This window comes from Thamnophis sirtalis, unplaced genomic scaffold (assembly GCF_051295495.1).
Source record: "Thamnophis sirtalis isolate CommonGarterSnake01/CBP01778 unplaced genomic scaffold, rThaSir2_p1.2 scaffold_7, whole genome shotgun sequence".
In the NCBI taxonomy this organism is placed as follows: Eukaryota; Metazoa; Chordata; class Lepidosauria; order Squamata; family Natricidae; genus Thamnophis; species Thamnophis sirtalis.
The window spans coordinates 6,584,101-6,600,496 of NW_028261387.1; the positions used below are offsets into that span (position 1 = coordinate 6,584,101).

Below are 16,396 nucleotides of genomic sequence, written 5' to 3' on the forward strand. Positions count from 1 at the left end.
TTCATAAAGAATTCCTTTCCACATTTATCTTTGCCCTCCCAGAAAAGGGAGTGAATTTTTATCGGAAGTAACTGTACCACAGGTTCTTCCCACCAGACTTCAAAAGTTTCAGAGATTTTCAGAAGTATATAGCAATAGCAATAGCAGTTAGACTTATATACCGCTTCATAGGGCTTTCAGCCCTCTCTAAGCGGTTTACAGAGTCAGCATATCGCCCCCACAGTCTGGGTCCTCATTTCACCCACCTCGGAAGGATGGAAGGCTGAGTCAACCTTGAGCCGGTGAGATTAGAACCGCTGAACTGCAGATAACAGTCAGCTGAAGTGGCCTGCAGTACTGCACCCTAACCACTGCCCCACCTCGGCTCTTTTTATAGTAAGGAATAATACTCAAACTGTAAATCACATCATGACTGGCTGTAAGCTGAGGGCATATACTGGTCCAGAATCTGATTTTATCAATATAAACAATGCTGTGCTTCAATTTTTAGATGGCCTAGACCTTGGTATTTGAATGTAGATCTTTTTAACATTTACATTTTATTGTGTTTTACTAATCTAGATAATAGATTAGTAAGATCAAAATATATATTTTGATACTCTGTGTATGACATGCCATACGCCAGGGGTCCCTAATCCCTGGTCCACGGACTGCACCAGTTCATGCCATGCCAGCAACCAGTTGGTGCAAACAGGCTAAGTCCCATCTGTGGGATGCCACTGCGGTCCATGGAAAAATATTTTTCCACAGAGGTAAAGGTAAAGATTTCCCTCGCACATATGTGCTAGTCGTTCCTGGCTCTAGGGGGCGGTGCTCATCTCCGTTTCAAAGCTGAAGAGCCAGCACTATCTGAAGAAGTCTCCATGGTCATGTGGTTAGCATGACTAAACGCCAAAGACACACGGAACGCTGTGACCTTCCACCAAAGATTTTTCTACTTGCATTTTTACGTGCTTTCGAACTGCTAGGTTGGCAGAAACTGGGGACATGTAACGGGAGCTCACTCCATTACGCGACACTAGGGATTCGAACCGCTGAACTGCCGACCTTTCTGATCAACAAGCTCAGTGTCTTATCCACTGAGCCACCGCCTCCCTACTTCTCCACAGAACCAGTGCCCAAAAGATTGGGGGCAGTGGTGAGATTCAGCCAATTTGCACCTATTCGGGAGAACCGGTTGGTAACTTTCTAAGTTGGTAACTTTCTAAGCAGTTCGGAGAACCGATTTTTGGAAGAAATCTTTTGTTTTTCCCCACTTTCCAGGGCTAATCCTGTAAGGAAGGCAGGAAGGAAACATTCTGGTGTAGTTTCTAGCCTCATCTTTATTGCCCTGCTTACAGAATCTGCCTCTCTGGTTAACCCTTATTACCATTGTAACAACTAAGGCGAAGTGCCCATCGAACTGAGTGACATTGACTTGGCCACGCCCACATGATCACATGACCACCGAGCCCCACCTACCCAGCTGGTCATTAGGGCAGAGAACCGGTTAGTAAATTATTTGAATCCCACCACTGTGCCATACCTACATAAATAAATCCTCCAGATTTCTCACATTGATATTTATCATCAGAAATAGCGTTCCCCCACCCCACAAAAAAAAATCCAAGTGAAGCCAACAGGACTCATGTATGACAAAAGAAAGTTTACCTGAGAGGTAGAAGATCCACCACTGTGAGATGAAGAAGACTGTATAGTCTGTTAAGAAAGTGGAAATATATTTTGGAATCATAGATCCAAAGCTTGGAACATTGATATGAGAATTATTATGGATGTACTGAATATTAACAGGAACAAAAACGACAATTCTTCACTACTACAAAGATTTTCAGTCTTGTGTGCATTGTTTCGCATTGTTGCATTTGCATTGTTTTCCATGGTCAAAACGTTGACCATTTAAAGCCAGCTCCAAATCAGCGTAATGGAAAGACTGATTTTCCATGGTTAAAAATAAGGCTGAATTTACGGTTTCTCCTTCTGCGTTTTTCTCTTTCCATACCTTTTTTGTACATTAAAACAACGCTTTTTTAAAAAATGGTGCACAAAAGGTACACATTTTATAGTGCGTATCAAACACCAAATGACTCCAGAGGAGTAAATACAATTTCCCTTTTGAGAATAATATTTACCAATTTACAGGCTTGGCTGTTGTAGGAAGAAGATGTCTGTTTATAAAAAGAAAGAAAGAAAGAAAGAAAGAAACAGTTATTTGGAAACGAAGTAATGGAATGATTAGAAGTCAATCAAAAGGAGAGCCTTTTCTGTAGCTGCTCCGGCTCTGTGGAACGAGCTACCAGCAGAGATCCCGACCCTTCCCATCCTCGCGGCCTTCGAAAAAGCCACCAAAACCTGGCTGTTTCCGACAGGCCTGGGGTTGCTGATTTCAAATCAGGTTCAACCCCCAATTAAACCGGATGTATGTTGTGCTTTTAAACTGTTTGTATTGTTTGTATTCTCCCCCTGTATGTTACTTTATTTCATTCGTATTTGTAAGCCGCCCGGAGTCCCCCGGGATTGGGCGCCATATAAACCCATTAAATCTAATCTAATCTAATCTCAAATAGTACTTCTAAAGCATACGTAAAGTATATGTAAAGTTACCCTTAACCAGTCGTATCTGATTCTAGGGTGTAGTCCTCATCTATGTTTCTCAGCTAAAGGAGCCAGCATTTTCTTAAGACAGTTCCTTAGTCACGCAGCCAGCATAGCTATATTCCAGAGGTGCACAGAATGCTATTACCTTTGCACCAAAGTTATATTATTAATCTACTCGTATTTGAATGCTTTCGAATTGCTAGTTCTGGGGCAGGAATGGGAACTCACCTTATTGTGCAGCCTTCCTGTCTTGAACCTAGGCTGATCACTTTCCAGCCAACAAGCTCAGTGTCTTTAACCCCTGACCTATCGTGCCCCCAAAGTGTATGTTTGTCTTAATATTTCATATTTTTGTGGAATTATCTCGGTAGTATTTTACAGCTGCAGAAGTCCAACATTTCTGGTTTGTTACACAGATGCTCTGGTGACAAGTTAATTTTTGAATGCCCTATCCGATAGTTGCTGTTAAACACATCTTCCCTACTAGCTTGGCTTTTAATGAGGAGACCAGACATCCTTGAGTTACTATCCTTTTGGCAGATTGCAGGATGCTAGTGTTCAATAACCTCCATATGCCTTGCTGGTGTTACCACCTTCAACGCAAGCTATGATTCGGCAAGGTCATTTGACAGTTTTGCCTCGAATCCTTCTTTCGTTGTCTTCTAGAGCAAGGAAAAGTAGCTGCTTGTCTTCCTCACTCGCATATTAATTGTTCTGACCTCCCTCGTCCCACACCAAAGCACGCCGAGCCAAAGATACTTTAAGGAATGTATTAGCAGACAGACAGGTCCTTGGCAGCAATCCAGCACAGAGAAGCCTTGGCAGCAATCCAGCACAGAGAAGCCTTGGCAGCAATCCAGCCTGCCAAGCTAGTTACAAAAGTTCTCCAACTTTTACTCAATGCGTTGACTCCTGCAACGGGTTGTGTGCACAAGCAGTCCTCTTATATCTTGAGAGGAGCCTAATTACCACCAACTGAGTGCAATTATCTCCTGTAACTGCGCAACTGTTCCTTACGCCTATCAGCTCTTCGGTGCCGGGCATCCAGGAACAACTCCCTTGGCTCCTCCCCACTGCTCCAATGCATGATGTCAGGATCACACTCCCTTGTCTCCTCCCCACTGCTCCAATGCTCAGGCGCCTCCTGGTGGCCAACCAGCCTCTCTGTGCCCTGCTCAGAGTCGACTCATAGGACCCCTCGCTGTCGGAGTCTGGTGGCAGCTCCAACGGCTCCTGCTGGGCCACAACATTAATGATAGCCAGGAAAGAATACCTCCTACTTGTGGCTCTAACCCCAGTCTCTAGAGAAAGAATTCTTCTCTCCTTCTTCAAAGCTGAGCTTAGCTGCATGTTTTGTTGCCACATTAGCTGCATCTAAAACCAGATAAACCATCTAGCTAAGCTAAGGTTGGAAAATTAAGCCTGGCTCAAAGTTTTGGTGGGAGTAGACTTTTGACCTGGTTTAGACCAACACTTTAACTATTATATTGCACTGGTTCTCTAGTAATAGCTAGTTAGACCTTTGACTCTAGGCCTAGCTGTCCAGCCTAGCAGAGCGGACAGATTTATCCTTCTCTAATTTGTCAACTCATTCTTCAAAATTAGAGGGATCCTTATCAAACTACATTGATTCAATGACGTTGACAGTGAAAGAGTGCTTACCTTATCACAAACTTTGATAGGTTGTCCACTCTAGAGAAACATAACAGAAGCCATTTTAAAAACAAGAAGCATTTCACACACAGGTAGCCCTCAACCACTGCACTGGACCAAACTGGCTCTATAATCAGGTCTTTATAGTGAATTTTTTTCAAAAAAACCCAACTCAGATAATACAGAGAAGGTATTAAAAATATTTTCTGAGGGAAAGGAATGGGTATCAAGAAGAGTAATGCTTTTTTAAAGATATTAAAATGTGGTTTAAATGCAATACTAAAGGAACTCCGGATGTTCCAGGCCAGCTCTCCTAACCTGGCACGAGCCTGGTGTATTAGGATTGCAACCAAATATCATTTCCTATGATCAGGTTGGCCAATAACTCTAGGTATTGTAATTTCTCTTCTGTTCAATTAAGATAATTAAGCACTTAACAGGATCTAATTTTCATTTCTTATCTGTGTTTAATATCCGGGAACTGGCAGATAAATCAAATCTGCATAGAGAGGAAATCAGGATTAAATTCTTAGGATTTCCCAGCAATTATTTTAGCATCGCTTCTCATCTTACCCTCAACATTTTTAATTTAAAATGTTCCAGGTCAATTAACTACAGCTGCTCTTCTTTAAAATAGTCAACACACTAGGCAGATCCAAATCTGGATTAAAGCTCGTGAAGGTTTCCATGAAGCTAGAATGGCCTATAGATCATAAAGTAATCACAAAGATTGCCTATCGTTTGTCCACGTTTAGGATTCTGAACACTGTGATTGAATTGATGCATTGCTCTAAACTACGATTTGTTTTAATGATTTATTAAACAAGTTCTGCTTGCCTGAACCACGTATTCTGGAAGCCCAAGCCAGGTGACATTATGATTTAGAATGTGAATGTACTTGATGTATAACATTTGTGGGGAAAAGAAGGGGAAAAGAAGGCCATGATATATTTTTATTATTTTATCAACTGAAGGATTGAATGAAAATAAACAATAGTTACCTGAATTGTAATACGGATGTCACTTTGAGGATGTGAATCCTGTAGAAGAAAGCAACAGTTTTACATAACATCAGTTGTACAACTGCAACTATTTTATAGAGTTTAATCAATTCTTCCCAGCCCTAACTATCAGTTAGGATACTTAAGGGTCGTAGGATTCTGCGGCACTGACAAACCTCTGGATTCTTTACTATTTATCCACAAAATTTGTCATTGCTAAATGTAAACAAATAAGTATATTTTCCCTAAAGGCAGATATTAATTTTAGAACAGTGTTTCCATTATCACACATCCAGAAGATGAGTAGTAATTTTTAACTCTAACCTGACCGATTTATGACAAGCAAACAAATACGTCTACCAAATAGTGTTAGATATCACTAAAAAAAAAAGGTTTTCCAAATGTTCTGATCTGAAAAAGTGGCATTTTATCCCTATTCCAGCAGTCCATTTTTACAGTCTTGTTGCAAAATCCAGTAGCTTGGATAGACAACCGTTAGTATCTATTTGTGTGGGGAATCATAGATAGTGAAGACCTACATTCACAGATGCTCAAAATTAAGATCAGGACAAGCAAACTATTCTAAATTTAGAGCCCCCCCCCAATTGTTTGGTTGCAATCAATATCTGAGATGTGAAAACACCAGCCGATCAGGACTTCTCTCCCCACTTACACATAGGAACTTATAAGGGGCTCAGTTTATTCTAAGAGTCACTGTCACTTGTTATAACAAGTAAGTCATCTCTCCTCCTTCACAAACAGAAAATCAAAAATGTTCTTTGCTGTACCAGGTGCTGTTGGGCCTGTGAGTGGTGGGATTCAAATAATTTAACAACAGGTTCTCTGCCCTAATGACCAGCTGGGTAGGTGTGGCTCGGTGGTCATGTGACCATGTGGGCATGGCCAACTCAACATCACTCAGGTCGATGGGCGCTTCACCTTAGCTGTGACAATGTAATAAGGGTGAACCGGAGAGGCAGTTTCTGTAAGCAGGGCAATAAAGATTAGGCTAGAAACAACACTAGAATGTTTCCTTCCTGCCTTCCTTACAGGATTAAGGGTAAAAGTGGGGAAAAAACAAAAGGAGATTTCTTCCAACAATTGGTTCTCCAAACTGCTTAGAAAGTTAATAACTGGTTCTCCCGAATAGGTGCGAACTGGCTGAATCCCACCACTGGCCCCTGTATAATATATTATCTGAGAGTAGCTCAAGGCAGCAGACATATACCATACAGCTTACCCAGTATTTGTCTGAATAAAACAGAGAAAAGCAGGGGGTAGGGAAGTGGGGAATTAAAGCAGGCAATCTGCCTGTGAAAAGAACTATCAACAAAAGGTGGCCCTAAATTTCGTAAAATCTTCCAAGAGTGATTTAGAACTGGAGTTTCTAGGTCATGCAGAGCATGTGTATAACAGCAGCCTTAAAGTAAATTGTTCTGGATAAAGCGGAGAGAAAACTTAACATGGCAAAAAACAAATCATGCAGTAACTATTTCTCCACTCAAAAAGAAAGAAACGATTTCCTTTATCGGTTGAAAATACCATTTATATTGTCATACGCTGAAATAATCTGCGAGGCAAAAAAGAGTTATTCATTGCCTGCCATTATCGGATGATGTATCAAAGGGGCTTTGTTTTCATTTATTTAAACCATAAATCATTAATTACAGATACCAAAAATGAAAACAGCCTTCCTTTTATCTGAGGTCTTGTGAGCAAGATGAGTGGGAGGGGCAAAGCCTAATTAGGTTTCTCAGCAGATGGCACTATTTCTAGGAGCATGAAACAATTCCCTCTTTTTCCTGCCATCTCCCACACCCCTTCAAAATCTCTTCCATAAGATCCCCCAGGCTCTGTTGCAGATTCTGAAAAGTTAACAGGAGGTCACAAGGGTGAGGGGGGAACAAGAGAAGTCCCCCCTCTCAGATTTCATTCAAAAGTATGTTCTAGTACATTGGGTCCATACTGAAATTTCTAATTTAATGTACAGTACATTGCTTGCCTTCAAAACCAGAAAAAACAAAACACACACAATGGAAACTTGCAAGATTATCAGCCAGCTGCCTCCGCAGGTGAGGTTGTAGTCCAGATAGCTTACTCCATGCTCCTATAGTAACATCATCTCAACTCAATGTAGTAATTTGCCATGAGATTAAAGAACGGAATTTAGCTATCCATTTTTATCTGTAGTTCATGGTTAATGTATGGTTGGCTGAATAACTTAAAAAGTTGAAAGGAATAAATGATAAACGAAATTATACCTGGCTATGGATCTTTTCACCGTATTTAGTGCTCTGCAAAAGGACAGAGATTGACATTTAATTATGGTATTTTTCTTGCAGATTAGTCTCTGTGTTGTGGAAATATATACTGTATGCATTTTACCGCAATTATTTTGAGTCTGCAATAATTTATAAATGAATACTCTTTTCATCCTTGGAGATAGATAGATAAATAAATGATAGGTAGGTAGGTAGGTAGGTAGGTAGGTAGGTAGGTAGGTAGGTAGATAGATAGATAGATAGATAGATAGATAGATAGATAGATAGATAGATAGGATAGGATAGGATAGGATAGGATAGGATAGATAGATAGATAGATAGATAGATAGATAGATAGATAGATAGATAGATAGATAGATAGGATAGGATAGGATAGGATAGGATAGGATAGGATAGGATAGGATAGGATAGGATAGGATAGGATAGGATAGATAGATAGATAGGCAGATAGATAGATAGATAGATAGATAGATAGATAGATAGATAGATAGATAGATAGATAGATAGATAGATAGATAGCTGATAGATAGATGTGTGTGTGTATTTGTATGTGTCTCTATGTCGGTGTATACGTGTATATATATGTACATGTACATGTACATATGCATACACAGACACAGACACATACATATATACATACATATACAAAATATTTCCATAGCTGTGCATCTTATACATCTATAATGACAGATGGTTTACAAACAAGAATAAAAACAGTTAAAAGAATAACAACCAGTACAAAAGGTTCTGGTAACATCTTCACAACCTAACTGGGTTCCAGTCTTAAAGTATCCAAGATCTTCCAGGCTTTTCAAAAGACTAAGAGGAGAGGGCTTCCCAGTTCTCAAGGGGTTACATGTTCTAAAGGATAGGAGTTAATACCATGAAGGTGCTTCCCCCCCCCCCCCCAGCACCTGCTGATATTATCTCCACCTTCCTCCTGAATATTTCATTAGTACACTGAATTTGGTGTAATACGCCAATTTGGTGTACTGGTTAAGGCGCCAGGCTAGAAAGTGGGAGACTGGGAGTTCTAGTCCTACCTTGTACATGAAGCGCATTGGATGACCTTGGATCAATTAATTTTTTTCAGCCCTAGAAAGCAGCCAATGGCAAACCACTTCTGAAATCTTGCCGAGAAAACTGCAAGAATCATTTTGGTCTAGTGGTTAAGACCTAATGTTAGAAACTAGGAGACCAAGAGTTCTAGTTCTAATTCTGCCTTAGGCATGAAAGCTGGCTGGATGACTTTGGGCCAGTCATTCTCTCTCAGCCCACAATGTTTGACTCAGGCAACAAGACTGTCGGTCAATTCCTGTTCCAGCCAATGGATCAACGTTCTTGCACTTCAGGGGTGGGTTTCAAATTTTTTTATAACCTATTCTGTAGGTGTGGCCTGCTTGGTGGGAGTGGCTAGCCGACCATGTGACTGGGTGGGAGTGGCTTGGCAGTCATGTGAGTGGCTGGGCGGGGGCAACTTGTAAAATGTGGTGAAACTTGCTTAACAACGCTCTTGCTTAGCAACCAAAATGTTGGCTCAGAAACTCTGGCATTTGAAGCACGCAAGTCTTAAAGCTGTCAAGTTACAAGACCCTTGCACCCCTAACCCTTTAGGAAAAAAAAACAACCCAGGGATGTTCAAACTTGACAGCTTTAAGACTTGTGGACTTCAACTCCCAGAATTCCTCCTCTCGCTCTTCATCTGGATGATGTCCGGACGGGCGGGGGGAGGGAGCTGGAACCGGTTCTAAACCTCACTGTAGATTTGTGGAACCTCTTCTATAGAAGAGGTTAGAACTGGCAGCAACCCACCCCTGTTACACTTGTAGAAAACATTAGGAAAACAAAAATAAGCCAGTATCCTGAGCAAGTGTTTACAAGATAACCATTCAAAATATGAAACCCTGATTTAGTCCTCCTTTTCATATCTGCCAGTGAGCATTCTGCATAAACAACTGATATTATGTTTTAAATAAAGCAAAAGGAAAAAAAATGTTTACCTGAATATGCTTGTAGTGGGAGTTGGCAAGTTGCTATAAAAAAATTGAGAAAAAATCATTTGAATTCTCTACATCACTCTAATAATGTTTCCATGCGTGTTGGCAGCATGGATGGTTGTCAAAGAGTTAGTAGCGTGGATCCCTTTATTTCCCTTTCCAGATACAAGAAATACTTGTGCAGAAAGTTTTATTTAGCCCAGGGGTAGTCAACCTTTTTATACCTACCGCCCACTTTTGGCAGCTCCAGCCCTTTGGAACGAACTCCCCGCGGAGATTCGGACCCTCACCTCTCTCCAGGCCTTCCGGAAAGCCGTCAAAACCTGGCTGTGCCAGCAGGCCTGGGGTTGATGAGTTCCCCTCCCCTCTTGACTTGTATGGCTGTATGATTCTTGTTTATTTTAATCACGTGTATTGTGTTTTATGTTCCCTTTCCCCCTTTGAGCTGTTCGCTGCCCTGAGTCCCTCCCGGAGAAGGGTGGCATACAAATAAACTAAATCTGAATCTGAATCTGAATCTGAAACTTTTGTATCTCTGTTAATAGTAAAATTTTCTAACCGCCCACCAGTTCCACAGTAAATGGTGATTTATAAAGTAGGGAAGTAACTTTATGAAATTTATAAAGCAGAGTTACAGCAAACCCCTACCGCCCACCATGAAAGCTGGAACACCCACTAGTAGGCGGTAGGGACCAGGTTGACTACCACTGGCCTAGCTGGCTGTAGCAATTTATATATTGCAAATTTGTCCCCACATTTGCTTAGAAGATACTGCTTGGGAATGGATTGCATCGTTGCTATTGTTAATTACTCTCATCTTGCTTCGTATTTGTAGTGTATTTGTAACCATTATGATAAATAGCAATAGCAATAGCAGTTAGACTTATATACCGCTTCATAGGGCTTTCAGCCCTCTCTAAGCGGTTTACAGAGAGTCAGCATATTGCCCCCAACAACAATCCGGGTCCTCATTTTAAGAGCCAAGGTGGCGCAGTGGTTAAATGCAGCACTGCAGGCTACTGCTAGATCAGCAGGTCAGCGGTTCAAATCTCACCGGCTCAGGGTTGACTCAGCCTTCCATCCTTCCGAGGTGGGTAAAATGAGGACCCAGATTGTTGGGGGCAATATGCTGACTCTCTGTAAACCGCTTAGAGAGGCCTGAAAGGCCTATGAAGCGGTATATAAGTCTACTGCTATTGCTATTGCTATTTACCCACCTCGGAAGGATGGAAGGCTGAGTCAACCCTGAGCCGGTGAGATTTGAACCGCTGAACTGCTGATCTAGCAGTAGCCTGCAGTGCTGCATTTAACCACTGCGCCACCTCGGCTCCTCCTCCCCCATAAAGAAGAGGATTCACCCTTCCACTAATATAACACTTTGGAAGGGAGGGAGAACAACAGGTGCCTAAAAGCAATGTTTTAAAAAACCAAGGGGACACTTCCAAAGGTATTGCCACTATGTCCAACAAAGAAAAAAGAAAACGTCCCGCCTCTATGTCAGACATAGCAGCGGGGTGGGCAAAAGCCGCTTTCTTTCTTTTGCAGCAAAAGAAAGAAAGTGTCAGCCCGCCAGGAAAGGTGGGTAAAAGACCCGTCTCTGCTGGCGGGCTGCCCCAACACAGAGAAAGAATGCTGGCGGGCTGCCCTCCCTGCCTCTCCTACCCCCTTCCCTCTGAGCAATCCCTGGCACTGTCTACTATAGACTCTACATGGGGCTGCCCCTGAAAAGTGTTCGGAGACTACAATTGGTCCAGAATGCAGCCGCGCGAGCGATATTGGGTGTACCAATACACCCAATACACCCATGTTACACCTATCCTCCGCGAGCTGCACTGGCTTCCTATCGGTCTCCGAATGCGTTTCAAGGTGCTGGTTATTACCTACATGGCCTAGGACCCGGATATCTGTGAGACCGTCTTCTGCCGCATACCTCCCAACGGCCGATAAGATCACAGAGGGTGGGCCGTCTCCAGGTGCCATCGACCAGACAACGCCGTCTGGTGACTCCCCAGGGAAGGGCCTTCTCTGTAGCCGCTCCGACCCTATGGAACGATCTACCCCCAGAGATCCGGATCCTTCCCACTCTCACGGCCTTCCGAAAGGCTACCAAAACCTGGCTATTCCGGCAGGCCTGGGGCTGTTGACCTCATGTTCAAACTTGACAGCTTTAAGGTTTAGATAGGACTTTTAGAGGTGGGCGGGGCAATTCGTGAGCCAGCCAATCAATGAGTGGTGGGCGGGGCAAGCGTGGTGCAGATGGGCAGGGGGAGGGAGCTGGAAACAGTTCTAAACAGCATGGTAGATTTGTGGAACCTCTTCTATAGAAGAGGTTAGAACTGGCAGGAACCCACCCCTGGTCCAATTGCGAAAACAAGCATTCTTACCGATGGATATGTTTCACGCTGTGAAAGAAAGAAAGGATAAAAAAAGAATCAGTAAAAAAAAATGGCTACAAGAAAAGCCTCTCTATTTGACTAGTCAGCAAAAAAGTTCTTTGCATGATCAATGAGTTACAATTAGACATTCACTTTGCATTCTTTTACAGTAATAAAATTAAAGAATTAAATAAATAGGACTTACTTCGGGTGGGAAAGGCTTCGTAGGAGGATATACGATGACCTGTCAAAAATCATCACAGAAAAAAGTTAGGTTTTGTTTCATAGAAAGGGCCAGAGTCCTTTAGAATTTATTTCTCTCTATTATAAATTTGTTGTAAAAATTGATTGAATGGAACATTGGAAAATCCCTCTTATAAGAGCTTTTAATTTTTTAAATCAGGAAAAAAAAACCTATGAAATGGAAGAGTGATTCAAAACTATGCTTCCCAAATAACTGATATCTGGAAAATAAGAAGGAAAACCATATAATCATTTCCATTTTTCTGCCCAATTGGACAGACTATTGTGAGTGTCGTTTTACATAGAAATGGTGCCAGGCTGCCTCATGAAAATCAGTGGGTGCCTAGTTATTGATTTAAATGAGAAAATAGAATTTAACTACAATTATAGCTATGCGTATCAGATAGTAACGTCAATACTGCCCGAACAAACATCAAATGTGCATCTGTATCCGCGTTAGCTACCTGTCCAGGAACTGAACAGGGCAGGGAAGGCTAATCTGCACCCAGACCATGACGATAAAAATGCACAGAATTAAGTATAATATATTCAGTTTAGCGGCATAGGAAAACAGGCTCATAGCACAGCCTTTTGCTTGATATCCCAGGTTGTGAGTTCTTCACGATATTGCAATTGTGTAGTGTTGCCCCATATCCCATCATCCTGATGCGTGCAAACTCATTAATAAGATTGTAATGAGTTTATGCATTGATTGGAGTCTTCATTGCCACTAAAGGCAGATATTGTGTCCAACAAGGATTGTGAGAGAGCACCGACTTCCTAAGCCTGGGATAGATGTGGAAGCTCAGATGACGCTCCTTTTGACAGATTAGGACCGATGCCCTGAGGTTCTGAAGACCATCTTGTCAGCCAAATGAGACCAATAACCTGAGCTAAGGTTCTTTCTATGCCAGATCTGAACTAAAAGTAGAGGAATGAGGAGCTTCTACTACATATTGTAACATTTTATGGGTGAGAGGAAGGAAAGGGTGAGAGGAATGGCTAGCACTTCACTGTTCTGCTGTTGGATTGTTTTAAGTACGAGGAGGCGCTGAGGTAAATAACTGAACTCTTTATTAACAGAAGCAACACGAACAGTAAGTTCAGAACATGCGCGCTGGACAGCGCCGCCTGACAGCTATTTATACGAATAGCTGTCAGGCGGCCGGCCAATAGGGAGACTGCAATTCTCCCGCCGGCCGGCAGCCGCGTCAGGACCAATCAGATTCTGTCCCCATCCCTCCAATATAGGTGCAGCCTTTACAACATGGCCAAGACAAATTGAAAACTGGTGGCAGGAGGAGATGCCTCCCCAAAAACACACTCCAGCCAAGGGGGAGCAGCATAAGATGGAACAAAGCACAGCAGGCAAACCAAATTGTCTTGGTTTTAATGTGGAGAAAGAAAACCTGGGTAGAAATTGGTTGGTTGGTTTGGTTTATTGGATTTATATGCCGCCCTTCTCCCAAGGACTCAGGGTGGCGTACAACATTTAAAAAAAACACCACATATTTAAAAAGTTTTTAAAAATTAGTAAAATATCCAAAAAACAAACCCAATTAAGATTAACAATAACATTGTTTTTAAAAAATTGATTAAAATTAACAATAATCAATAATTTATTTTATTTTGTTCAGGCCAGGCTGGCTTGCTGGAAAAGCCAACTTTTTAGGGTGCGTCGGAAGGACCGGAGGTCGGGGATTGTATGAAGCTCCGGGGGGCAGCTCATTCCAGAGGGAAGGCGCTCCCACAGAGAAGGCTCTCCCCCTGGGGGTGGCTAGCCGACACTGTCTGGCCGACAGCACCCTGAGGAGGCCAACTCTGTGGGATCGCACTGGACAGTGGGAGGCTACCGGTGGCAGTAGGTGGTCTCGCAGGTGTCCTGGGCCTAAGCCATGGAGCGCTTTAAAGGTCATAATTAGTACCTTGAATCGCACCCGGAAGACAACCGGCAACCAGTGCAGGCTGCCTAAAAGGGGCGCAACATGGGAGCACCTACGTGCCCCCATGATAACCCGCGCAGCCGCATTCTGGACCAGTTGAAGCCTCCGGGTGCTCTTCAAGGGCAGCCCCATGTAGAGAGCGTTACATTGCCTCCCAAAATAGCAATAGCAATAACACTTGAGTTATATACTGCTTCATAGTGCTTCACAGCCCTCTCCGAGTGGTTTACAAAGTCAGCATATTGCCCCCAACAATCTGGGTCCTCATATTAATGACCTCAGGGTAATGGAAGGCTGAGTCAACCTTGGGCCGGTTAGAATCGAATTCCTGGCAGTGAACAGTGAGTTAGGAGCAATACTGTGTTCTAACTATTGCTCCTAAAGATTCTAACCACTGTGCCTCCATCCTCCTAAATCTAAGGATGCGCTGAAAGAGAAGGTGGGGATCAACCTCAGACAACCTATGCTTTGAGGGGCAGAAAAGGGCCGAAAATTAATGACAGTGGTAACTATTTCGGAGTGTGTGTGTTCTGCTTAATTTGTCTGGCCTTAGATTTCATGCAATTTGGTGTGGCTGGGATTTACTGTTCCATCATAGTCAGCCAAATATCTTAGGCCATCTTTGCATGAACCTAATGTTAGTCAATCTATTTCTAGCTTTACTTCTAGAGAGGCAGGATAATGACTTAGATTAAAAACCAGAAGACAAGTTTGTTGCAAGGAATGGTTGCACTTTTAAAAGAAGGCCCTACATAAGGATTTTTCAGAGGTTTAGTTCAGAAAAAGAACCTACCTTCCCTTTATCTGAAACAGTTGAAACAGACTGCGAGAAAAAAACAAAAGGCAAGTGTTATATTTTGTCGATTGTAACATCACCAAGGGGAATCATGAAGCAGTTTGGAACCTCTTTTGTAGGTGTGGCCTGCTTTCCAAGTCCACTAGTGGAACCTCTTCTAACCGTTTCGGTAGATTTGACGAACCGGTTCTACCGAACCGGTGCAAACCGGTAGGAACACACCTCTGATTCTAACTATTCGCCACCATGGGTCCTAAGGATTCTAACCCTTGGACAACAGTTCCATACAGGGATTTCCGGGAGCAAGGGGAATCACCTAGTCAATGCCCCTCCTCTGTATAACTCCCTCCTGGTGGAAATCCCTGGTTTCATACAGGAAAGGATGAGAAAGAATATCAATACAGCCCAGCCTTGATCCTATTTTATTGTAACAGGAGGGAGGGAAACAGAAACACTGTCAGCCTTTCCACATTCTGTTATTGCAATATAGCCCATATATTGCAATAACAATAAGGTAGACTTATATTTCTTGGGGTATCTGTTTCCTGACATGGTCTACCCGAAAGGCTAACAGTATACTGATTTAGGAAATTTCTTTCCTCGGCTGCCTCCATGTTTTGGAAACCTTTAACATAGCAATTGATTTCTTACCTGCCCATATTTGATGCCGTCACTAGTGTCTATGCCTCCCTGCAAGTTAAAATAAAACCAACGGTAAATAGAAGTGACAGAATTTAAGAGATTTGCATTTATAACAGGGCGTTCTTATTCATTAGTGTTTAACTTAAATAGCAATAGCAGTAGCAATAGCAGTTAGACTTATATACCGCTTCATAGGGCTTTCAGCCCTCTCTAAGCGGTTTACAGAGTCAGCATATTGCCCCCAACAACAATCCGGGTCCTCATTTTACCCACCTCGGAAGGATGGAAGGCTGAGTCAACCCTGAGCCGGTGAGGTTTGAACAGCCGAACTGCAGAACTGCAGTCAGCTGAAGTAGCCTGCAGTGCTGCATTTAACCACTGCGCCACCTCGGCTCTCATCTCCACCTAAGTTAGGATCCTAGCGGTTCTTAGATGTTTCTGGACTACAATTCCCACGACACTGATCTTTGGCTATGCTTGCTGATGTGGACTAAAGAGAGTGGGAGGGAGTCTATCTACAATCAAGGAGCCCACAGCATTCCAATTTCTAAACTTTTGAGAAAGGACTTTGGAAAATCCTTGGGAGAACTTGTTAACGTACTAAATGGAATGATGCTGAAAAGGTAGCCTCAAAAGTTACAACAGGATACTTCCCATCCAATATTTTGCACTCTCCAGGACTGGATCTGGACCCTGACTGATCTTATGATGACATTTTGGGTAGGGACAGTTGATTCATTTTTGACTGTGCTCTTGTTCATTAGAAATTGCAGCACATTTGGCGTTTTTTAAAAATTGTTTCAGTTCTGCACACCTTCTAGGCGTGACCCGACAAATGCGCGCATGACAAAAGCACACCGTCAAAAACG

The 16,396-nt window shown here is 42.6% G+C and overlaps 1 protein-coding gene across 1 annotated transcript in view; it reads right to left on the reverse strand.

Moving 5' to 3' along the window:
* The window catches only part of LOC148044526 (uncharacterized), a 99,915-nt gene that overhangs the window by 63,796 nt on the left and 19,723 nt on the right, over nt 1-16,396 (reverse strand). Inside the window, exons 11-20 of the mRNA XM_087720749.1 lie at nt 15,537-15,575; nt 14,883-14,912; nt 12,109-12,147; nt 11,913-11,930; nt 9,532-9,564; nt 7,511-7,543; nt 5,250-5,288; nt 4,258-4,287; nt 2,130-2,165; nt 1,651-1,698 (exon numbers count right to left, since the gene is read on the reverse strand). Of these exons, the coding sequence (XP_087576875.1) occupies nt 1,651-1,698; nt 2,130-2,165; nt 4,258-4,287; nt 5,250-5,288; nt 7,511-7,543; nt 9,532-9,564; nt 11,913-11,930; nt 12,109-12,147; nt 14,883-14,912; nt 15,537-15,575 (345 nt within the window). The remainder of the gene's footprint in view (nt 1-1,650; nt 1,699-2,129; nt 2,166-4,257; nt 4,288-5,249; nt 5,289-7,510; nt 7,544-9,531; nt 9,565-11,912; nt 11,931-12,108; nt 12,148-14,882; nt 14,913-15,536; nt 15,576-16,396) is intronic.